Below are 23,868 nucleotides of genomic sequence, written 5' to 3'. Positions count from 1 at the left end.
TATTTTAAATACAAAATGAGAATAACCCCAAAGTGGGGGCAGTTCAGGACCTATTCTAGGTACTGGGGAACAAAAGTAAGTAAAACAGGCAAAAATATGTGTTCACTTGGACTTCATGTTACAGTAAAGTAAGACAATAAATAAGTAAAATGTGAAAAAAAATAAGTAAAATATGTAGCACATGGTAATAAGCGCTTTGGAGGAAAACTAAAGCAAGGGTGTTAGTGTTTTTGATGGTGGCAGTACGTGGCAGCAGGTGGGGCTGGTTTTCAGTTTTGAACAGGTAGCAGGCAAAAATAACCCTGACATGGTAACGTTTGAGCATAGAGCCAAAGGTGAAGAGAGAATAAGTCACATGAGAATCAGTGGAAAGAGGGTTCCAGGCAAAGGGATGGGACTGTGCATGTGGAGGAAATGGCAAAGAGGCTTGAGTGGCTGAAGTGAGTGAGCCAAGGGGAGTAGTAGGAGATAAGGTGTAGGTTATGAGAGACTGTCATACCAGATAATATGTTATAAGTATTTGGCTTATTTTGGCTGGTGAGAAGCCACTAGAGCATGGTTCTCAACCTTCTGGCCCTTTAAATACAGTTCCTCATGTTGTGACCCAACCATAAAATTATTTTCGTTGCTATTTCATAACTGTAATGTTGCTACTGTGATGAATCGTAATGTGAGTATCTGATATGCAGGATGGTCTTAGACAACCCCTGTGAAAGGGTCGTTTGACCCCCAAAGGGGTTGCGACCCACAGGTTGAGAACCACTGCACTAGAGGGTTCTGATCAGAAGACTACCATTTTCCCTCTTCATGTTTATTTTTTTTTCCCTCTTCATGTTTAAAAATATACTTTCAACTGCTATGTTGAGAATTAAATGTAGTTGGGCAGTTGCAATAATTGAACAGTGAATGGCCTTCCTAGTGAAAAGTTAGAATAAAATTTGAGAACATTTCTTTATTAAAAAAAAATTAGTAGGATTAGGTTTATGATACACACTTAACATCAAAGAGATTTGGCTAGTTTGACTCTAATTTTAATTTACAGTACTAGAATTTCTTGAACTATTTTTTTGTTTTTTAAAGCCAAAATGAAGTTTGTTTTGTTTTGTTGTACAAATAAAAGTACTATCTTACAAAGAAGTTGGAAAACTTAGGAACTTGTGCTCTTTCATAGTGGTCCCAGTTAAAAATATGAACTGCTTTGAAGAAAATTTAAATGATGCACTTAGGATGGATAGGTGTTCGTGGGTACTCAGTTAACTCTGAAAGTAATAAGCTACCCTGCTAAGTCTCTTTGTTAGCAGACACAATGAAAGGGGGTTAGGTGGACCACTGGTCTGACTCTGAATATCATTTCTTGTTTTTGTTATCTTTATCATTTATAAGAATTATAGTCTTATCAGAGGCCCAGTGCACGAATTCATGCATGGGTGGGGTCAGGCCAGCCCAGTCCCAATCGGGATGGATCAGGAGGAGGAGACGGTGGGAGGTTGGCCGGCTGGCCCACCCCGACAGGGGCCGATCAGGGCTGGGCCCTGCTGGGGGGAGGGGCTGCAGGTGATTGGCCAGTGAGTCCCACCCCCAATTGGGGTGGGGGGGCTGATTGGGGGCGGGGGGTTGATCAGGGTCAGCAGCTGGGGGAGGGGCCATGGGAGATTGGTCGGCCAGCCCCACCCCCTATTGGGGTGGGCAATCAGGGGTAGGGCCGGCCAGGGGGAGGGGCTGCAGGCCAATCCGGGTGGTGGGGGCCCATGAGGGTGGGGCCAGCAAGGGGGAGGGACTGCAGGAGGTTGGCCACACAGCCCCACCCCCTATTGGGGTGAGGGGGGTGATCAGGGGCAGGGCCGGCTTGGGGTAGGGGCCGCGAGAGGTTGGCTAGCCGGCCCCACTCCCCGATTGGTCTGGCCACAGTGGTCGTCATAATAGTGACCCGGCATTCTGGTCGTTCTGGCGTACTGGCCGCTGGCTTTTTATATATATAGATAGATCAGAACCTGATGCTTTTGGCACTCATTCATTTATTCATTCATTTATTCATTTATTTTAGTCCAAAAGAAACAGAAGACTTTCAGTCAACTGAGTCTTTTGGTAGCCAGCAGATGAATCTCAGTATTGGTGATGACAGCACTGGTAGTTGGTCCAATTTAAGTTTCGAAGATGAACACCAGGATGAAAGCAGCAGTTTTCATCATCTAAGTGAAAGGTAACTAAAACTTTACATGTAATAGCATAGTTTAGATCCTCAGACCTATGAAGTGAGCTATTAGTTTACATTGAGTATTATTTAAAATTCTGAATTTGAGGATCTGTCATTATTTTCAAAATGTATTTTATTATTTGCAATATATTTCTAATGGTTTTTGACATTTATTAAATACTAAAGGCCCAGTGCACGAAATTCGTGCATGGGTAGGGTTCCTAGTGGCTGCCAGCTGGGGGCATCTCCCTTCCCCCAGCTGCTGGCCCCATCCCCTGTTCGAACTCCTGGTCAAGGGGACAATTTGCATATTAGGCTTTCATTATATAGGATAATAATTAGCCCAGCTAATTTTCTCTGGATGTGCCAATAGTTGATTTGAAAATGTTACATACATTTAATTTTATACCCTCTTAGGCTTTGCCTGGACTTCTAATGAATTTTTGAGGAAAAACTTTTTTTTTCTTTCTTTAAAGAGAGTACTTTTTTTTCTGTAGAGCAGCGATTTTCAACCTTTTTCATCTCATGGCCCACATACAGTAATTACTAAAATTCTGTACCACACCAAAAGACATATTTTTTGTCATTCTGACAAAAAAAAAACAGGTATACTTTTGATTCATTCCCACCAGACAGGTACTGGTATTGTTGTGTGGCTGTTGTCAGTTTTTAATTTGACAATCTAAGGGAAAAGAGGTCAGTGCCTCTGACTAAATAGTCAGGTATTACATTTTTTTAAAAATTATTGTGGCATACCAGTTAAAAATAGCTTTTTGAGGATAGGAAAAAGGACAGTTTTCTGTAAGATACATAAAAATGGCCTTTAATTTCACAGGGATTAGTTTAGATAGTATTTTTTGGGGGGGTGGGGGGTGGGGGGGAAGGTTCCTTAGTTGTCCGGCTACTCAGGAAAAACATGATCCAGATATTTATACTCGAATGACTGAAATACATAAACTCATTATAACTTGTTTGGTATAGCAGAGGCACCTACCTTATATATAACTTTTCTTAATTAACTTTATTTTGAGTAAGTTATGGAATATTTTATTAATTGTGATACAGTTGTTTCTTATATGTATAACTCTATACAGGCATTTTCTAACCAATAAAATTCCATAAAATCTTTATCCAAATTAATTGACAATTGGAAATGATAAATACCATCTATAGCTGAGTCTAGGGAGTGGAGAGGATTCTCAGCATACATACTTCCAATTTTGGGCATATGTGGAAAGGACCCTGTGAGGCTCTAGGTGAACAGAGCCTTGGAATGGACTTATCAGGAGTGGGAGGTAAGCAGACTATTAGAGGAGGGGCTGAGGGAGCATAAGAAAGGAAATGGCTATCACTTGTTAAAGCAGATCATCATTTCAGAGTACTTTGATACTTGGATTAGCTAGTAAGTATTAGTATTTTTATAAAGTATCTATTTTATCATAGTTTCTTAAAATGTAGTTGTTAAGTCTTCAATATTTCTTAAAATCTAGACCCAAAAATGGCAGTTTTTAAAACTGGGGGTAGGAAATGGGGATGATAATCACACATCATCATTTGGCTCTTTTCCATAACTTTATCTAGACTAGAATATGAAAACTTAAATTGTTCTCTCATCTTTGAGAGATACAGGCTTTTAGAGTGTCAGTGAGAGTTGACATTGCTTAGGAAATCCCGGTGTTAAAGTGGGAAAACTAGGGTTAGAGGCTAGTGGCATTAAGAGGATTGTAGCCAGTTGAACAGCTCTATGTGGAATGTTACCTAGTTTGATGAAAAGAGGGAGACATCTACCATGCTCTGTTCTTGGTTCTGTCCTATACAGCATTATTTTATTGGTGATAAGTAATACTCATTTCTGAACGACTCAAAACAAAGATGAAAACAGTAAATCAACAAGTGTTGGTGAGGATGTGGATAAAAGGAAACCCTGGTGCACTGTTTGTGGGAATGCAGTTTGGTGCAGCTTCTATGGAAAAGAGTATAGAGTTTCCTCAAATAATTAAAAATGGAACTGCCTTATGACCCAGTGATTCTGGGAAATCTGAAGAAATATGAAACACTAATTGGAAAGAATATATGCACCCTTATGTTCATTGCAGCATTATTTACAATAGCCAAGGTTTGGAAGCAGCTCAAGTGCCCATCAGGAGATGAGCAGATAAAAAATCAGCAGTACATTTACACAATGGAATACTACCTGGCCGTAAAAAGGGAAATCCTACCTTTTGTAACAGCATGAATGGACCTGGAGAGTATTATACTAAGTGAAATAAGCCAGTCAGAGAAAGACAAATACCATGTGATTACACTTATATGTGGAATCCAATGAAAAAAATAAAATAACAAACTAGAAACAGACTCATAGTTACAGAGAACAGACTGACAGCGATCAGAGGGAAGGGTGTTGGGAGGCTGGGTGAAAAAGGTGAAGGGATTAGCAAAGAAAAAAAAATACAATTCATAGACACAGAAAACAATATGGTGATTACCAGAGCGGGAGGTAGAAGAGGGTAAAGGGGAGATGAATGGTGACAGAAGACTTGGGGTGGTGAACACACAATACAAAATACAGATGAAGTATTATACAATTGTACACTTGAAACCGATATAATTTTATTAACCAATGTCACCCCAATACATTCAGTAAAAAATTTTTAAAAATTAGGATGAAAGACAATTCCATTAACAATCAAGGTTTAAAAAGACCAAATTAGGCTGAGGCTAAAATAAGTATATTTAATATGGATAAATCCAAGTCGGTTCAGAAAATTAATTATTTGAATTCAGGATGTGGATAGTTTGGCTTGATAGCATTTTGTCAGAAAAACTTCTGTAGTTTAATCTACCACAGTCTTAAGAACTATTATGCTTTGTGGCATTAAGGTTCAGCCAAAGAAAGTTAGTAGGACGCATCCAGGCTTGTTGGACATACAATTTTCAGGGCCTCATGTCCCAGAGATTGATTCCCTAGGTCATTAGAGGGTCCCAAGATACTGCATGCTTGATAAGACCCTCATAATTTTAATGCAGGAGGTTCAGAGAACACATCTACACTAATAAAAGAGAAAAATGGTAATTGGCGTACGACGATACCCTTTTCATTGGCTAATCAGGGCTATATGCAAATTAACTGCCAACTATGATTGGCAGTTAACTGCCAACTAAGATTGGCAGTTAATTTGCATATGTAGGCACAATGCAGGGAGGCGAAAGGGAAAGCAGGAAGAAGCCCCCTGCCACTGACAGTGATCAGAAACCCAGGGGGGAGCTAAGAGCTGGGGGGCAGGGCAAAGGCGGCCCTGGGGCCGCCTTTGCCCTGCCCCCCAGCCATGATCGGAGAATCAGGTGCCTTTTCCGCCCTGGCCAGTGATAGCAGGAAGTAGGGGTGGAGCCAGCGATGGGAGCTGGGCACGGTCGAAGCTGGCAGTCCCAGGAGCTAGGGGTCCCTTGCCTGGGCCTAAAGCGGAGCCCACGATCGCGGGGCCGCTGCAGCTGCGGGTCCCCGCTGCCCGAGCCGGACGCCTAGGCCAGAGGCGTTAGGCCTGGGCAGGGGCGGAGCCTGCAACCACGGGGAGCTGGGGGTCCCCTGCCCAGGCCTGACACCTCTGCCAGAGGCCTCAGGCCTGGTCAAGGGGCCGATCCGGTGATTGGCGATCGGAGGGTGATGAGGGTCAACTCCTCTGGCCGAGGCATCAGGCCTGGGCGGGGGGCTGAGCTGGGCATTGGGGGGATATGATGGTCCCCTTGCCCAGGCCTGAAGCCTGGGTCAGAGGTGTCAGGCTTGGGCGGGGGGTGGAGCAAGCGATCAGAGGGAGATGGGGGTCCCTTGTCCAAGCCTGACACCTCTGGCGGAGGCGTCAGGCCTGGGCAAGGGGCCGATCAGGTGATCAGAGGGTGATGGGGGTCTACGCCTCTGTCAGAGGCATCAGGCCTGGGCAAGGGGCTGATCCTGCGATTGGAGGGTGATGGGGGTCAACGCCTGAGGGCTCCCAGTATGTGAGAGGGGGCAGGCTGGGCTGAGGGACACTCCCCCCCACACACACCCAGTGCACGAATTTCGTGCACCGGGCCCCTAGTGTAAGATAATATGGCTTTTCATGTTTCATCTTTTGATGACCTGTGCTGTAGGCACTGTTATTTTCTGGTACAGAGATCAAGGTAGGAGATTATTGGACAAACTTGCATTTTCCCTCTAAGTAGAAAGTTCCATAGAAGGCACCAGTTAAAAAAGAAACAATAATCTCAAAAGTTCACAAGTGTTTAGGAGGAATGTATAATGATTAGATCAGAAAGAGAACTGGTCTATGTAAGTGAATCTCAAGTATTTCAGCAGTCTGTGAATTTTGTCCCCTCCACTGATTTTTAGACAGAGTGGAGGAGAAAAACATTGACATGAGAGAGACACATTGATTGGTTGCCTCCTGCTTGATCCCCTACCAGGTTCTGGGGTCGAACCTGCAACAGAGGTACGTGCCTTTGACCTGGAATCAAACCTCGACCTTTTGGTGCATAGCCTAGCACTCTTAACAACTGAGAAAAACTGGCCAGGGATGGTTTGTGAATTTCTTAAAAGTTGAGTTTTAGCCCTAGCTGGTTTGGCTCAGTGGATAGAGCGTCAGCCTGCAGACTGAAGGGTCCCAGGTTCGATTCCGGTTGGGAGCACATGCAGGAGACAGCCTGTCAATGATTCTCTGTCATCATTGATGTTTCTATCTCTCTTTCCCTCTCCCTTTGTCTCTGAAATCAATTAAGATATATATATATATATATATATATATATATATATATATATATATATATATATATATATTTTAAGTTGTAGTAGATTTAGGTAAGAGATGGGGCTGGACTTGCCAAATTTTTTAGATAACTACCAGTGGTTTGCAAATGCCTGTCTTTAACATAGGAAACATGAAAAGACATAAAAGAAAATGATGGAAGCAGGACAGTGTTTAGGAATGAAATGAAAAGATTTTAAGTGAAGAAATGAAGTTGTTTTATGTGTGGTTAACATAGGATGATCATACCTCCCAGTTTGCTCAGGACAGTCCTGGTTTATTTCTGTTCTGGTATAATTATTGTTGGTGACGTCTTTCATTTTCAGAAGTGCCCCGGTGAGGTGAAAAATACATGGCCATTCTAGTTATAAGTGGCATTTTGTAAATAACGGACTTCAAATCTCTACTTTAAGGGGCAACATGGAAGGGGGAATGAGGTTAGATAGAGGGAGTTCGACAATATTTTAGCTGGTATTTTCATGTTCATCTAATACTTAGATGATTGATTTTTATTATTAAGTGGGGGAATCATTAGTGTATGGGTAAAAAGTTTGTAAATTTTTTTGTTTAGCTAGTCATTCTGTTACTAGAAGTAAATACAGTGTTTGAGATCATTAATTTCTCTGGCTAGTAGCTCTCTGTTCACTCTATTTCTGTATTTTCTCAGTGTTGGTTTGTTGGACAGACTACATGGGCAAGATTCTGCTTGTTTTAATAGTTTTATGATAGAGCTATGTTTGTTTGAATATATGTGAAAAGCTTCTGCTCTGTTTTAACTTTTATTCTCTAATACATTATATAGTTTGTCACAATTTGTTAGTGGTAGAGTAAACATGGATATGTAAATTATTTGAGATTGCTTGGAAACTACTTAGAACTTTTAAATAATCTTCCTTTTTCTAGTAACTTTGTCAACATTTACTGATGCCTATGAAATTATTTAATGTTAACTCATTTTTTAAAACCAAAATTTTGGTTTATATAAATATTAACTTTTATTGCTTAGCCTAATATGGGGATATATAGCTGCTTTCACTTCAAACTAATGTGCTTACTAATTATTTTGATTAGAATTTTTAAAAATTGCATGTTTAGGTGTTAATCTGAAAGATTGAATTTAGTTTTGTTTCTGAACACAGTTGCTTTTTGTTTTTTATTGCTTTGTTGCAATTTTAGAATATAGTTGCTTTCTTCTTTTGATTGGCTTAGAGTAAGTTGTTATCTGTGTGGAATTACTGACTGGCCAACCAGACAAGTGAAATGCTTGAATAAGCCTTGATTAGTCAATATTCTGAAGAAAATGTATGTTATTTGCCACCTACTGAATTATATGTAATATATGAAATGAAGGTAATGACATAATAAGAAAACTTGTTTTTTCCAAGTAGTTGAAAAGGTCTCTTTGGGACTGTGTTTCGGTGCCTACCTCCCTTACCCCCCAAGTCTATCACTGTTTGCACTATCTAAAGACCTGAGAGAATGTTAACATTCTTATTCCAAACTGAAGAGTATTAGCCTTTAAAACTTGACATATACTTAATTTAATTGTAAAACTTCATGCATTCATTTGCTGCTTTTAAAGACATTTTGTTGTCATAATCTGTAAAATAAATATACATTTAGAATAATTGTTATGATCTCTTGAGGACAAGTAGGAAAAAACCCAGATCTCTGAAGCTGTCAGATACCTTTTGCAGTAGCAGTGTGGGCCTCTTGACCCCTGTGGATGCTGCACTCCATTGTGGCAGTTTCAGAACAGCCACAGTTAACACTTGACAGAAGCTGTTCCAAGGAAAACCATGATCGTCTTTACTATTCATTTTCTAGTTCAGCTCTGTTCTTTTCTTCCTCTGGCAGTAATGGTAACAGCAGTAGCTGGAGCAGTCTTGGTTTAGAAGGAGATTTGTATGAGGACAATTTATCCTTTCCAACATCAGACAGGTTGGTCCAGTCCAGAAACTTAAAAACTGATGAGTCTTTCACCACTAATGCATGATGTCATATTCTTAAAACAATGTGGGTTACAATGCCAATATGTATCAAGCTGCTTTTCTCCTATTTTTGACATGATTCTGCTTGATAAATTACATCTAATGAAAAAATTCTATGCTAAGATATGATTGACATCTAATTGCAAAATGTATAACTTTTATGCATGTATTGCTCTGCTTGCTATTTTTCATTCTACCAATTATTATTTCATTAAAAAGAGCTTGCTTCCTACAGGATTTCTGTTTTTTTGTTTTTGTTTTGTCCTTTGTTTTTTTATATAGTTTATTTCATACATAAGAAAAATGTGTTCTTACTATGTTAAAAATATATAAACGGCATCAGCAGAAGCATTAATAAATAATAATTTGTGGCATTCTATGATATTCAAATGCTGTGTTACCTAAAACCAAATTGGTAGAATATTTTGGCTTCAAATTATTTTAAATTAAATTTTATTATGAAATTACTTGGTGTTCTGTATATCATGGTCAGGTAGAACTTCTAGGTTACGATAACTTATTTAGGCATCATTTGCAATTCATATTTTAACATGAAATGATGTGAGAAGCAAAGCTTCCTTTTTTATTGTCATTTCTCCCCTTTTTAAATATCACACATCATATTGTAACATTCATTCTTTACCACATTTCAAGAATTGGTTTTAATACCATTATTAAAGCTTTTTTGTTTAACTGCTTCTGTTCTTTTATTTGAAAAGTGATGGGCCAGATGATAAAGACGAAGAGCATGTGGACGACATAGAAGGTAATTGACAATTTGTTTTTCAAAGTGTTTGCATGTTTTGTTTTATTTTAATACTAGAAGCCTGGTGCATGACATTCATGCACTCGGGGGGCGGGGGGTGCCCTCAGCTCGGCCTGCGCCCTTTTGCAGTCCGGGAGCCCTTAGGGGATGTCTGACTGACAGCTTAGGCCTGCTCCCCATGGACATCCTTAGTGCTGTTGCAGAGGCGGGCCCCTGCGCTCGCCAGCCATCAGCCCAGCTTGGGGCTGAGCGGCGCTCCCTGTGTGGGAGTGCAATGACCACCAGGAGGCAGCTCCTGCATTGAGCGTCTGCCCCCTGGTCGTCAGTGCGCTTCATAGCGACCAGTCATTCCACTGTTTGGTCGATTTGCATGTTACCCTTTTATTATATAGGATATTTTTATTGATTTCAGAGAGGGATGATGAGAGAGATTCATTGATCAGCTGCCTCCTGCATGCCCCCCTACTGGGGATTGAGCCCACAACCCAGGCATGCACCCAGATCAGGAATCTAACCATGACCTCTGGTTCATAGGTTGACACTCAACCACTGAGCCACAATGGCAGGGCCATGCTTTTTTAGAAGGTTCTCTAGAAGAGTCTTTAATTTTTGTATTTGTGCACTTCATCAGTTAGGCTCTTGGCCATTACAAATAAGGGTATTTACATTATAAATCAGGGTATTCTTTAATTTATCCAATGTCAGGCCTTTTGTTGAGCAGTTTGTATTATTTGATTGCTAAACTAATGAAATACCCATTGATATAAAGACTGAGTTGCTTTAAAAGAATGATTCAATTACTTATGAGGGAAATTCATGATCAACTCTACCTAGTTATCTTTTTCAAAATAAATTCCTTACTCATATTATTTATTATAACTATAGCGTATGTCATAGTTTTTTCCTTCCAAACAAGTAACTTCTAGAATTAGTGTTTAATGACAATCTCACATAAATCATATTCCCTCTTCACATTTCTTCCCAAATTCTAGTACTACACTCACATACATGTATTTGAAGAAAATACTCAATTGTTCCTTTAATGAACATAGTTCTGAATATGTTAATAACAGATACAATTGGTTACGGAGTTCTGGGCTATGATTTGTAATCCCTAATTTAAATATCTTAGACTGTCTGAATGAATCTAAAAATGGTTCACATTGAAGCTGAATGTTTTTTTTTAAAATATATATATATATTTATTGATTTTAGAGAGGAAGGGAGAGGGGAGAAAGTGATAGAAACATCAGTGATGAGAGAGTCATTGATTGGCTGTCTCCTGCATGTGCCCAACTGGGGATTGAGCCCACTATCTGGCATGTGCCCTTGACTGGAATCGAACCTGGGACCCTTCAGTCCGTAGGCTGATGCTCTATCCACTAAGCCAAACCAGCTTAGGGCGAAGCTGAATTTTTATTGTATTTAGATGGTTGTTGACTCCCTCCAACCCCCATCTTATTTTTCCTTAATTATGGAAATACCAATATGTCTTCTCTAGGATGGAACATAAAATGATTCATACTGTTTGAGATATAGTGCTTGGTTTTGAACCAGTGATTTTTTATGTTATCACTAGTAGCCTGGTGCATGAAATTCATGTACATTAAAAGGGAATTAATTGCCCTAATCAGTTTGGCTCAGTTGATAGAGCATCAGCCTGTGGACTCAAGGGTCCCAGGTTTGATTCCAGTCAAGGGTGTATACCTTGGTTGCGGGCACGTGCCCAGTGGGGAGTGTGCAGGAGGCAGCTGATCGATGTTTCTCTCTCATTGATGTTTCTAACTCTCCATCCCTCTACCTTCCTCTCTGTAAAAAAATCAATAAAATATATTTTTTTTAAAAAGGGAATTAATTAGTGGAGATATTTTAATATTGCTATTTGCCCTTTCTCTATAATAGAAGTGTGAGAGATGAAAGGAAATTAGTAAAATATATATGAAAATAATATATAAATTTATTAATAAACAGTAACAAAAGGATATAACAACAACAGAGGCATGATATAAAAACGACAAAAACATGATATGAAAAACAACAAAAACATATGAAAACAACAAAAACATGATATAAAAACAACAGTGATGCAAACAATGACTGATAAAGTGATTAAACTTATTCTAATATCTCCCTGTATACCACATTAAGAGTGAAAACACTTTCAGAGTGCTTGGCTAATTTCCCTTGTGATGAAGTATTTAGAACTTTAACTGTAACATCACATGCTCTTCAAACTTGAGAGAAAGCAACATATAACTGACCATGTGCGAAAACCGGTTCAGGTAGGAATATGCCTACTCTGTCTAGAGTTTGTCCTTGTGATTTATTCATAGTCATCACAAATGCTGGCATCTCGGGAAACCGTCGTCGAATCAATTTAAATGGGAGGCCAGTCTCAGATGGGGACAAATTAATTCTTGGAATCAGAACAACCACTCCCTCTGCAGATCCTGTTAATACTTCAGCTTCGATGTTAGGTCGTAATCTTTTGATAATAAATCTGGTACCATTATAAAGACCCCAATAGTATGATGTTGGGGTCCAGCCCCGGCGGGTCCAGGGGTTCCCCAAGGTGTGGACGGAGTCGGCGAAGAAGGAAGGACACGGAGGCAGTGTTCAGTTGATCAGCAGCCTAGCCAGGTTCTGTCTTTATTCTCCTGTTACATCTGTATTTATACCAGTTGATTTTAATCTTATCCATTCTATTCCAAAGGTTAGGGCGTTTGTTATCTCCATTCCGAGGTCACTACTCTATTGTTCTGTTAAGCTACAAGGAAGTAAGTGAAGGAGATTATCCTAAATAAAGATTACGTAGCTTAATCGTGATTGTTCATAGTTAAAGTGATTAACTACCCTCCTGGGACTTAGTTAAGGGGTTTTACTGATTTATTCCCTTCCTTAGTCCTGTTAATCCCTAACTCCAGGGGAAAATCCCCGCCTGGGGAAACAACCTTTCTCAGAGAGGTGACCTTGGTTAAAACACATAGCGCTAAGTAGGGGAGCAAACGTATTAAGAACAGTATGCCATATACGCCAGGTCCCTTGAAACATATGCTGTGCAGATGTTTATTCCCTGCAGCGACTGTGTCAAGCAGTAAGGGTGGATCGGCTTCTGGCAAATTCCCCCATTTTTATTTTTTAAATGACCGCTCGTGTAAATCAGCAGCCACCTCTTGGATTGGGTTGTTTAAGACTCGGAAGACGAGTTTGTGACTTTGCCAACAGGTCAGTCCAAGGCTTAATCCTATATCGGCTCCTCACAGCATGATGAGTGCACCCACTTTCAATTTTAATTTATGTCACGGCATCCCCGAAGGAGTAATACTATTAAGAAATTCTATGGGAAAATTTTTCTTTTCAGCATCATCTGTGGAATCAATGGAATCATCACTCAAATATGTGTGAAAATCTCCATCGAGTATATCCAAATTTTCTTCATTTAATTTTTGAATATGCTCATTTTTTGGACAAAGAATTGCACGTTTAGATATATTTTTAATATTATCTATAGCAGTGGTTCTCAACCTTGGCTGCATATTAGAATCACCTGGGAATCTTTTCAAAATCCTGATTCCTGGGCTTCATCCTCCGGAAATTGTTTCTTTATTATGGGGTGGGGCCACAACATTAGTAACAAAGAAACAGAATTTTTGGAGGATGAGGCCCAGAAATCAGGATTTTGAAAAGATTCCCAGGTGATTCTAATGTGCAGCCAAGGTTGAGAACCACTGATCTATAGATATAGTATTTCCAAAGGTAGTTTCAATAATAGATCCATTACAGATCATTTCACTTCCAAGCTCCGCTCCGAGGGCAGGTCCCTGCCTGAAACCTCACCCTCCAGGAAACAGCTGGGGGAGGGCGAAGCCGTTTCCAAGACGACCCCTGCAGGACTGACTGCCTTCCGGTTGGTCGTGGTTCTGGCCGTGATGTTACACCCAGGGTTTTTATATAAGTAGGTTTTTTTAGAAGTGGGTAAACTGAGAAAATTGCCAAAATGAATTTTTTGAAATGTATTTTATAACACCTAAATTTCCAGTCAGTTTTATTACCAATTGACCAATTGTACTTTTCTTGTTTAGGAAAGTCATGTACCAGTTTTTTAGCTAAAATCCTCAGATCTAGGATGATTATTCTATTTGAATGCTAGTGCCTTTGCTAAGTAGATATTCTCTTCATACAGGGCTTCTAGAAGTAAGTTTTTCTCATCAGATATAAAGTAGAAGTAGGGTGGTACTTGCTGAGTTATGGCTAGCATAATAATATTTGCTTTATTTTTGTTAAAGTGTTGATTTTTTAATATAGAAAAGTTTTATACTTTTCCCAAGTAATACCTATGAGTAGGTTATTCCAAAGGCTATATACATGGTATAAATGCATATAGTGAATATTTTCCCTAATGAATGCTAACTTGACTGAGGAATGATTAAGATGGAAGAAAATATAAATTAATATCTATAAAATTCATTTAGAAATTTTCACTTTTGGCATTAGGCAGGCTGTTAGGATTTCTTTTGTGAGTAAGTAGAAATCAGGAGATTAATTATTTGAAAAGTTTGTGAGATTATAGTCATCTCTTATTGTATAGAAAATTGTAGCCAACTTTAAAAATTTTTTAAATTAGAAACTGGTAAATTAGAAGATAGATTGATGTAGATTTATAGACAGATTCAAAATTATGGAAATTCTAAGGAAACAACCCTCAAAATTTTTGTTGTTGGTTGTTTGTAGTTTTAGGATATCAGTCCCTTCTCTTTTCACTAGTGTTTAGTACCTTCTCTAAAGACAAAGCTCATTCATAGGTGAGGCAACCAGGAGTCCTGAACTGAAAAAGCCAATAGTACAGAGAAGCCTTGGGGTGACAGCTTCCAACCCCATGACACCTGCAGGAATCACAACATGGCTCAGAGACCATATTTAGTACGATAGTGCACCAAAACCCCTTTTTGATTGAAAGTCAATGGTGAGAGTGGAGGGCAAAACAGTACATTTATTTTAAGAGAATAATGTGGACCAGCTTTTTTATTATTATTTTTAAGTTAATCCTTAAGGTAAGTTTTCCATTGATGTTTAGAGAGAGTTGAAGGGAGGGTAAGAGAAGAGAGAGAGAAACATTGATGTGAAAGAGACATACCGATTGGTTGTCTCCTGCACATGCCCCTACTGGGGCCGGGATCGAGTCTGCAACTGGGGTACATGACCTTAACCTGAATCGAACCCACAACCCTTCAGTTCACAAGCCAATACTCTAAGCCAGTGATGGCGAACCTTTTGAGCTCGGCATGTCAGCATTTTGAAAAACCCTAACTTAACTCTGGTGCCGTGTCACATGTAGAAATTTTTTGATATTTGCAACCATAGTAAAACAAAGACTTATATTTTTGATATTTATTTTATATATTTAAATGCCATTTAACAAAGAAAAATCAACCAAAAAAATGAGTTCGCGTGTCACCTCTGACACGCTTGTCATAGGTTCGCCATCACTGCTCTAAGCACTGAGAAACTGGCGAGGGCCAGACCAGCTTTTTAAGTGGAAAAATTAGGGACCTACACATATTCTAAAAATAATTAGCAGTGGTCTAGAATGCAAACTATAAAAATGAATCAGGGACATTAACCAACAAATTTCCATTACTGGTACTATTTGGTACCATGTCTGCCAGCAGGCCCTACTGTTCACCTTTTGTGTGGGATGGCCCATGTCTTAGCACTGCTTATTGTCCAGCCATCCTAATTTAAGCAGGAGTGTTAAGTCATTACTTTTACAGTCAACAGATTCATCCTACTTTATGTTGAAAACATGATTATATTTTCTTTTTTAATCACCTGAGAATATGTTTTTTTACATTGATTTTATTTACTTTTTAAATCCTCATCCGAAGATATGATTTTCATTGATTCTAGAGAGAGAGGAAAGGGGGGAGGGGGGGGAGAGGGACACTCTGGGTCTCTCTCTGCCTCTGATACCTTACCTGTAAAATGGAGATGATGATAGTTTCTATATCATAGGTGGTTTTGGATTATAGGACTTTGCATATCTAAACAGCTTAGAATAATACTTTAATGTATGCTATACAAGTAGTTGCTGCTGCTATTTCTCTTAGTTCAGAAAACTTTCTTTAAAGTCCATTTAATGTGTTTATTTGAGGTTTTTATTTGTGTGTTTCATTTGTATTTTGATTATAATCTTGCTTTATAGTTTCATTTTTTCTCCTTTTACCTGTGGATCCTATTTTGACACAAATGATGGCATGTGTGGTACTTCAGTACTGTGCTAGCAGTAGGTGATCAAAGTTATCCCTTTGTTTTACATTATTTTGCCCTTTCAAAGAAACATTTTAATTGATGTTTTGGTGTGGTTAAGAAAGGATGAATTTTTCCAAGCATTCATTGGAATCTTAAGACGTGGCAAATATTTACATATCCTTGGAAACCAGAGTATTGAGAGTTGAATTGATGCATTTCACTTCATATTGTTTAAATTTAAATATTAGGTTTGGGGCAAGATGAAAAGACGCTGCTAATAACGAATATTGACATGGAGCCATGCACAGTAGACCCTCAACTAAGGATTATTCTTCAGTGGCTCGTGGCCTCTGAGGCTGAAGTTGCAGAACTTTCTTTTCATGACTCTGCAAAGAAAGAGTTTATACAAGTAAGTATCTGCCTTATAGGGTGGTTGTGAAGATATATTTAGTACATGATGTTCGGTGTCAACTGGTTGATCTAATAAGATAACTCATCGATAGTAGAGTGATTAAGTGTGTAGGCAATAGAGTCTGATAGTTGGGCTCATATATCAGCCCTGCTACTCTCTAGCGGTGTAACCTTGGGCAAGTTCACCAATTTCCAATCTGCACTGTGGAAGTGAGTATAGAATTTACAGAGGTTTGTGAGGATTCAATATAATACTGTAAAAAATGCTTAATCTAGTGCCTGGTACATCCTAAGTTCTCAAAGTTAGGTGCCATTAATAAACATTTCTGGTGTTTCTATGAAAAGATTGAGTTTTTCTTTGTATTAAATTGATTTATAATTGTGCCTAGTACTTCATTTGTCTCTTTCTCTGTTAATTCAGTTTCATTAGTGTGAGGAGCTAGCAAAATCAAAAATCAGTAGAAGTTTAAGTTCTAATAAGGGACAATGGACCTGTTTAATAAGGTTCTAATAGAACATTCAGATTTGATGCACTAATAGGATATTTTTATTGAGAATGTACTGTATACCAAGCACCTTGTTAGTCAAGATTTTCAGTTTACTGCACAAACCAGCATTTGGGAATCATTACCACAGTTCTTTTATCTCATGTATCCAAAAAATAATGAGCATATTTGCTAAAGAAATATAATGGTCTGTTATTGCAATAAAAAACTGTATTTTCATTAAACATTCTTTTTTTCAGTTTAGATTCTTAACATTTTTGGCTCAGAATGTTTCTTATCAGAACTTTGGTTTAATTTAATTGTAAGGTATAGAATAATCTAATGAATAACCAATGTAAATTGCTCAATAATAACAAAAAAGGAACTGCCCAGTTTCTCGTGATTCCTGGTTCAGAATTTACAAAAGTATTGTTGGGAGAAGTGTGTGAAAAAGATATTATGAAAAAATAGTGGGTTTTTGTTGTTGTTGTTGTTGTTGTTGTTTGTTTTTACTTAGATATTTTTGTTTTTGGTTTTTTTTTTTTTCAGTTTAGGTCTCTGTTTTTGGGCAAAGGGAGAAATAAGACAGAAAGTGATGCTCAGGAAATAAACTGTCAAGAAGAAAGAATGGGTAGGAAAAATGTTAGAAATGACCTCAGGGAGCAAACATTTTCAAGTCATTTAGTCTTAGATAAACTGAGGGCTAAGAAAGGCCAGCAGCAGAGCTGAGTGTGATAGCGCTTGAGTTAGGGGACCTTGTCCCTATATTCTGCCTTGTCAGAAAATATACTGCCAGTTCCTCAAAAAGTTAAACATAGCAAAAAAAAAAAAAAGTTAAGCATAGCATTATTATATAACGTAGCAATTCCACTCCTAAGTATATGTATGTTGTCCATTGCAACATTATTCATAATAGATTAACAGTGGAAACATCTTTAGTGTCTATTAACTAATGAATGGATAAATAAAATATGGCATATCCATGCAATGGAACATAATCCATCAATAAAAAGGAATGAAGTAGGTACATGCTACACCATGGAGGAACCTTGAAATTATTGTGCTAAGTGAAAGAAGCTGGTCATAATAGATCATGTGATATAAATAATAATTTCATATAAATGACCTCATTTATATGAAATGGCCAAAATAGACAAATAGAGACACAAAGTAGATTAGTGATTCTCTAGAGTTGAGGGGATTGGAAGAAATTGGAAGTGATTACTGATGTGTAGGGCTTTCCTTGTAGTGTGATAAAATGTTCTGATATTAGTTGTGGTGATGGTTGCATTCAACTCAGTGAATAATACTAAAAACCATCAACAGGTACACTTTTAAAAGAGTGAATTATATGGTATGTGAATTATATTTTTATTGAGGTATATTCAAAAGCTATTTTTTAAAAGGCTAAGCATATTTACATTACAAAAATTAAAGTAGTTTTTACAGAACTAAGTAGAAAAAAAATGAGTGAAGATGTTCTGATTGGTGACAGAGATTTATTTAAACCTGTATTTATTAACTTTTTAAAAATCCTCACTAGAAGATATGTTTATTGATTTTAATCAAGAGAGCAAGAGGAAGAGAGAGAATGAAAGAGAGGGAGAAACATCATTGGGTGCCTCCCATATGCATCCTGACCGGGAATTGAACCCTAAACCTTTTGGTGGTGTGCATAATGACACTCTAATCAACAGAGCCACCGGGCCAGAACTATTTACTTTTTTTTATTGAGGTATAATTGATACATAATATTATATTAGTTTCAGGTATACAACGTCATATATACTGTATTGTGAAATGATGACCACAGTATTTTACTTTTTGTGTTGTTTTTTTTTAAAACATCAACATTTCTTAACTTAGAAAAACATATTTCCTTTGAGGCTAGAGTATGTATTCCAAAAACATACACCACACTATATGTTGTGGAAGGAAAATCCACATCCTTTTATTAAGCTTGACATTGCCTTTACTATTTTATGTTTCGACTTGAGGGTGTGGCAGATGTATTTAGTTAGGTTAAGAATTTCCTGTAGAAATGTAGCTCTATACTCCCACACAGGATATTTGCTTGGTGTGGTTATTGGAGTTCTGTCTCCAGCAATGCCGAAGTGTCATTCTGTGGAGGAGATGTGTTTATAAAGAGCAGGAAAGGAAAATGTTTAATTTATGTAAAGTGGTGGTTAGGGAGAAAACTTTGTTATAACTGGGAAACAGTATTTTATTACAAACAAGATTCTTAGATTTCGTTGATGTTAATAAAAATGAAAACTTTATTGTTATAAAATTATTTTTGGTTAATGTTTGACATATCTTTCTGTCTTATTAGCTTTCAAAACAATTACAAGAAAAAGGATGGAAAGTGGGAGACCTCCTGCAGGCTGTGCTTAACTACTATGAGGTGGTGGAAAAGACTTCCAGTGAGGAGAAATGCAAGTCACTGTATGATTGGCTCTTGGAAAACGCATAGAACAAATTCCAAACCAGTATATGTTTATTATTTGTTTTAGGAGAGGAAGAAACAGATAAAGACGCATAGGAAAAAAATTGAATAGTGAATATTAACATTTAAAGTAAATTGGGGGAAAGTAAATACAGCTTTTTAAGCTCCTGTGTTATCACATACTGTATATAGTTCATACTTTTGTAATCTCTGTCAAATATTATCTTCATTCTTCTATACACATGTGTAATATGTTAAAACTCTAAGAATGTATTTGAAGGAAGGTCTTACCATGAGGTTTTCAGGGACATTGATGTCATTCTTTTTACATCTAAATTGTGCTGCTAAAAACTGCACTGAGGTAGCTAAGGATAGGTGCCAGGGATAAAGAGTTAGAATTTGCTCCTTTGTAAACAAGTGGTATCCTATTAATAACTAATTTGACATAAAAAAATAGCATTGGAGCTGATTTTTTTCTGGTAGTTTTGGACTCATTTTTAAAAGTCAATTTTATTTTCAAAGCTCAGCTATTGGTAGGTTTTTGAATCCCCCAAACTATTTAATTCCTTAGGAACATTAATATTTTAGGTTTCTGTTAATACTGTAAATGATACTTTTCTCAGCCTTTCATCAAAGTACATTATTTCCAATCGTTCTGGCAGGAAAGTGAGTGAGTGAGTGTGTGTGTGTGTGTGTGTGTGTGTGTGTGTGTGTGTGTGTGTGTGAGAGAGGAGAGAGAGAGAGAGAGAGAGAGAGAGAGAGAGAGAGAGAGAGAGAGAGAGTGTGTGTGTGTGTGTGTGTAAAGGAGTACTTTAACCTTGCTAGTGGTTTGTGCCCTCTTTTATTTTAGTATTTTCTTGGTTAGAAATTCACTATTGATATTAAAAAGGTGCTTTAAAATGTCTGTAAAGATTGTGCAGCAAAAAATTTTATTTCTTTTTTTGACTATTTGGGGTCCCCAACTTATTCTATAAATTAAAATAAAGTTGAAAAACATGTTGAAATTTTAAAAATTAATGTTAATAGGGAAATGCATTTTTGAAAACCTCTCCTCTTGAGCAAGGATAAGTTTTTTCTAGGGGAAAATAAGGATCCTCCTATGATAAAATCTATCTGCACTATTTTGTAAAGACCTCTGACATGATCCTTTCGGGCTCTACATTTCCTACTGCTTTAGCTTTAGAAACTACAAGTTGAATTGACTAGAGGACCAAGATTGTGTCTTGGTTTTGTATTGGAGGTTGTGCATGTGTGAATTTTTTGGTTCTTCCATGATTGGATTTTGCAATCTAGAGTAAATCACTTTTTTCTGGGGGCTTTGGTTTTGCTTTCATTCATTTTATTTTTTTTCCCTGAGCACTGACTTTTTTTGGAAGCTGCACATAGTGTAGAAGCCATAGCACCTGCCATGGGACAAGGAATAGGGGTACTTATGTTAATTTGAATTAATAATTATGGTAGAGAAATGTATTTTATAATGAAAGAATCAAATTTGCTTTTTAAGAAAATGCCAAGAGCTATTTAAATATTTTGAGGTTATATTCCAAGCTTTGGTTTTTCTCAATTTAAGATAAAGAGCAGGCCTTGAAAATAAATTTTCCTCAAGTTTCTTTAAGTATTTTTTAAGGTGGAGAAATGCAGGAAATGTATATAGCCAGAATTGTTTCTGCCTTTAGCTTCTTCAAACTTGAGATACAGCAGCACTGGACTGGGTTTTTTTAAATGTTAGGAGCTTTGTTGTTAATTATAACACTTGTTAACTGATTATTAAGTTTGGATTGAATTTTTACAAATGTGTAACTGTCATTGTGTTTAGAAACTTCAGTGTATGTATGGGTTTGATTAACAGCAAACTGAGTTCTCAATTTCTTTTAACCTAAAGTGAGAATATATTTTGTAAAATGTGCTTGAAAATGTTTATGTTTATTTCTTGTGGTAATAGTCATTTTGAGGTAAGATTTTCCTCAGCTCCTTTTCTCCTTTGCAGTTTCATGGAGCTGTGCTGTTTTCCGAGTTCTCTTAGTTAGCCTTCACTTATGTCAGCCCAGTCACTAGGTATTGGCATGCCTAGTAATAATCATACAGAAGTCCACACTTGTATCAGTTCAGTGCAGGGACATAGAGAAAATGTGAAGTATTGGCAGATGTGAAAAGAAGCCTCCTTACTTAGAAAACATTTGTGTTTAGAGCAGTATTTTTATCAAGTACAGTCTAAATTTACTTTCTTTGAAGGCACTTTGTGATTTTTCCAAAGACATTCTAGATCCCTTTGGTTGCTCAGTCTTCAGAACAGCTGTTTTTCAAAGACAGCTCTGTCTTATTTTAATACAAATCTACTTGACATATTTATATTATAATATTGTATTAATGCCATTCTGTAGATTTTCGCTCTTATGAAATATCTTATTCAGAACTGTTAAAATTGTGATGTGCATTGAGTTGAATTTTCTTTATCACATTTAGAGCCATTGAAGGATCTGTAGAAAGTGAATGAGGCCTCTGATAAGGGGTTTTTAGAACATTATTTTAGACTGAAATGTGTGGCAAGTCTTTCATAGTCTTCTTTTCTCAAGATAAGTTTAAATTTTTAGGTATTATTAATGTTGATTTTGAAAATATGTACAGATTTATACAAAAGAAATTATTCATTTATAAATCACAGAAGAAAATTACAATGTCTGTTGGATGGTTTGATACAATTTAATGGAATAAAACCTTTGAAGGTATTCACTCAGTGAATAAATGTGATGACTGACATCTTTATACTTTGAAAAATGTTTCACTTACCCTTTCAGATATTTGATATGAATTAATTAAATTCATAATACTTTCATTATGCTTAAATAAGTGGTTTATGTTATTGATAAGAGAGTTTAATTACTTACTAAACGCACCCTTTATGAAATGAAAGGTGGTTTACCCAGTGACTTTGACATTAGTGCACATTCCCCAGAGGCAAACTTGAGTCATCATCAGAGTCCAGACCCAGATGTTTTCTTAGTTAATTATTTAGCTAATATTATTCTTCCACAATTAATGTTATCAATTTCCCATCAGTATATTGCTTAAATTTTATATTTTTCAACAGAAACTTTCCAACAAATTTTTATAAAATGACACACCCATACTCAAACTGTAGGGAAAATACTTTCATTTAGAACCCTATCCACCTGTCACCAGCACAAAAGAGTTAGAGCTTCAGTGGGAATTATAAAATTGTACTAAAGTGAAATACATTTTTTCTCATTTGTAGAAAAAGACCCTGTATGCAGTTATTCACTATTTCTGCTCTGAAGAAGCAGATACAGTGTTAGTCACTCTTGTCACTTTATTTATTTATTTTTTTTACCATCCATGTACATTCCTTACACAAGGCTAGAATTATAGTTGTAGAAGTTCATTGTTTTATTTTTGTTGTAATGTTTGAATACTATTTAATATCAGGTTTAATATTGCTGGATTTGCTATCTTCGGTTACTTGTGCAGTGTTAAAAGTAATTCACATTCTTATTTAATATATCAGATATATAGCAAAAGCAGCTTTAAATAATTGTAGTTGTTTATTTGACTGTGCTGAATTACTATATTAAGACCTTGTATTGTATAACAGTAACTTCTTTTTGCTTTTCAGTAATTTAATATGTTCATTTACCGAAATATGGACTTTAGGATGCTCTAAAATTTTGTTTCAGCAGTGGTTCAAAATAAACATTTCAAAAATTACTTCTGTAATAATTCTCAGTTGTTCTTTTATCTTTCATCAATTGTTTAAGTCTGTGATTTTTCCCCTTCCACCTAAGAATTCTCCAATAAACTTACGAAATGCCTGGCCTTGGTTTCATTGTATAATATCTTATTAACTACTCTGTACTGAACTAAAACAAGGGCATACAAGTGGAACTGCTGTAATAGAAGACACATCAAACAATCTCAGTGCTTCTAACATGGTTTTCCAGAACAAGAGAAGTTAGGAATGAATATATATATTTAAGTCCTCACCTGAGGACATGTTTATTGATGAGAGAAAGAGAGACAGAGACAGAGAGAGAGAGAGAGGGAAAGAGAAGAGAGAGAAAGAGAGAGAGAGAAACATCGATGTGAGAGAACCAGGGATCGAATCCGCAACCTTTTGGTGTACGGAACATGCCCTAAACAACTGAGCCACCTGGCTAGGGCAAGAATGTTTTTAATTGGACACTGGATTCTAACTACTTATTTAGGTGCTTCTGGATTCTGACACCGTGATTTGAAAGGTTATTTGTCTAATCAGATTTGGATTTTAGTACAAAGTAGATCAAGCATGTCAAACTCCCAGGCCACATGCGGCCCACCAATATAACGGTATGTAAGAAACGTTTTAATAAAAATTTCGTAACTTAATTTTCACAATATCCTGTTATACGTAATTATTAATAACGAACTACAACATCTGCTAATGACTGATTACTATAATCGTGTTGCATTCATTTTCCTTATGTGCCTTACACGCAGGCACACCATTTCTCTCCACTAATACTAGCAGCGAATATTTTAGCAGCTGATTGCCACATC

At 37.1% G+C, this 23,868-nt stretch overlaps 1 protein-coding gene across 7 annotated transcripts in view; it reads left to right on the top strand.

Annotated features, from left to right (window-relative positions):
• AKAP11 (A-kinase anchoring protein 11) overlaps positions 1-23,144 on the top strand; it is a 72,535-nt gene extending 49,391 nt beyond the window's left edge. For 5 of the 7 annotated variants that reach the window (XM_059684716.1, XM_059684719.1, XM_059684712.1 and 2 more), the window contains 6 exons: positions 2,045-2,200; positions 8,827-8,910; positions 9,680-9,726; positions 16,224-16,384; positions 19,204-20,035; positions 20,123-23,144. In XM_059684716.1, coding sequence (XP_059540699.1) covers positions 2,045-2,200; positions 8,827-8,910; positions 9,680-9,726; positions 16,224-16,384; positions 19,204-19,344 — 589 coding nt within the window. In that variant the 3' untranslated portion in view covers positions 19,345-20,035; positions 20,123-23,144. The remainder of the gene's footprint in view (positions 1-2,044; positions 2,201-8,826; positions 8,911-9,679; positions 9,727-16,223; positions 16,385-19,203; positions 20,036-20,122) is intronic. The other 2 variants (XM_059684715.1, XM_059684717.1) reach the window with 2 other exon arrangements.
• Positions 23,145-23,868: the final 724 nt, after the last annotated feature.

Source organism: Myotis daubentonii, chromosome 2 (assembly GCF_963259705.1).
Source record: "Myotis daubentonii chromosome 2, mMyoDau2.1, whole genome shotgun sequence".
Classification (NCBI taxonomy): Eukaryota; Metazoa; Chordata; class Mammalia; order Chiroptera; family Vespertilionidae; genus Myotis; species Myotis daubentonii.
The sequence above is the reverse complement of the archived record's forward strand: the minus strand, read 5'-3'. Positions and strand labels throughout refer to the sequence as shown.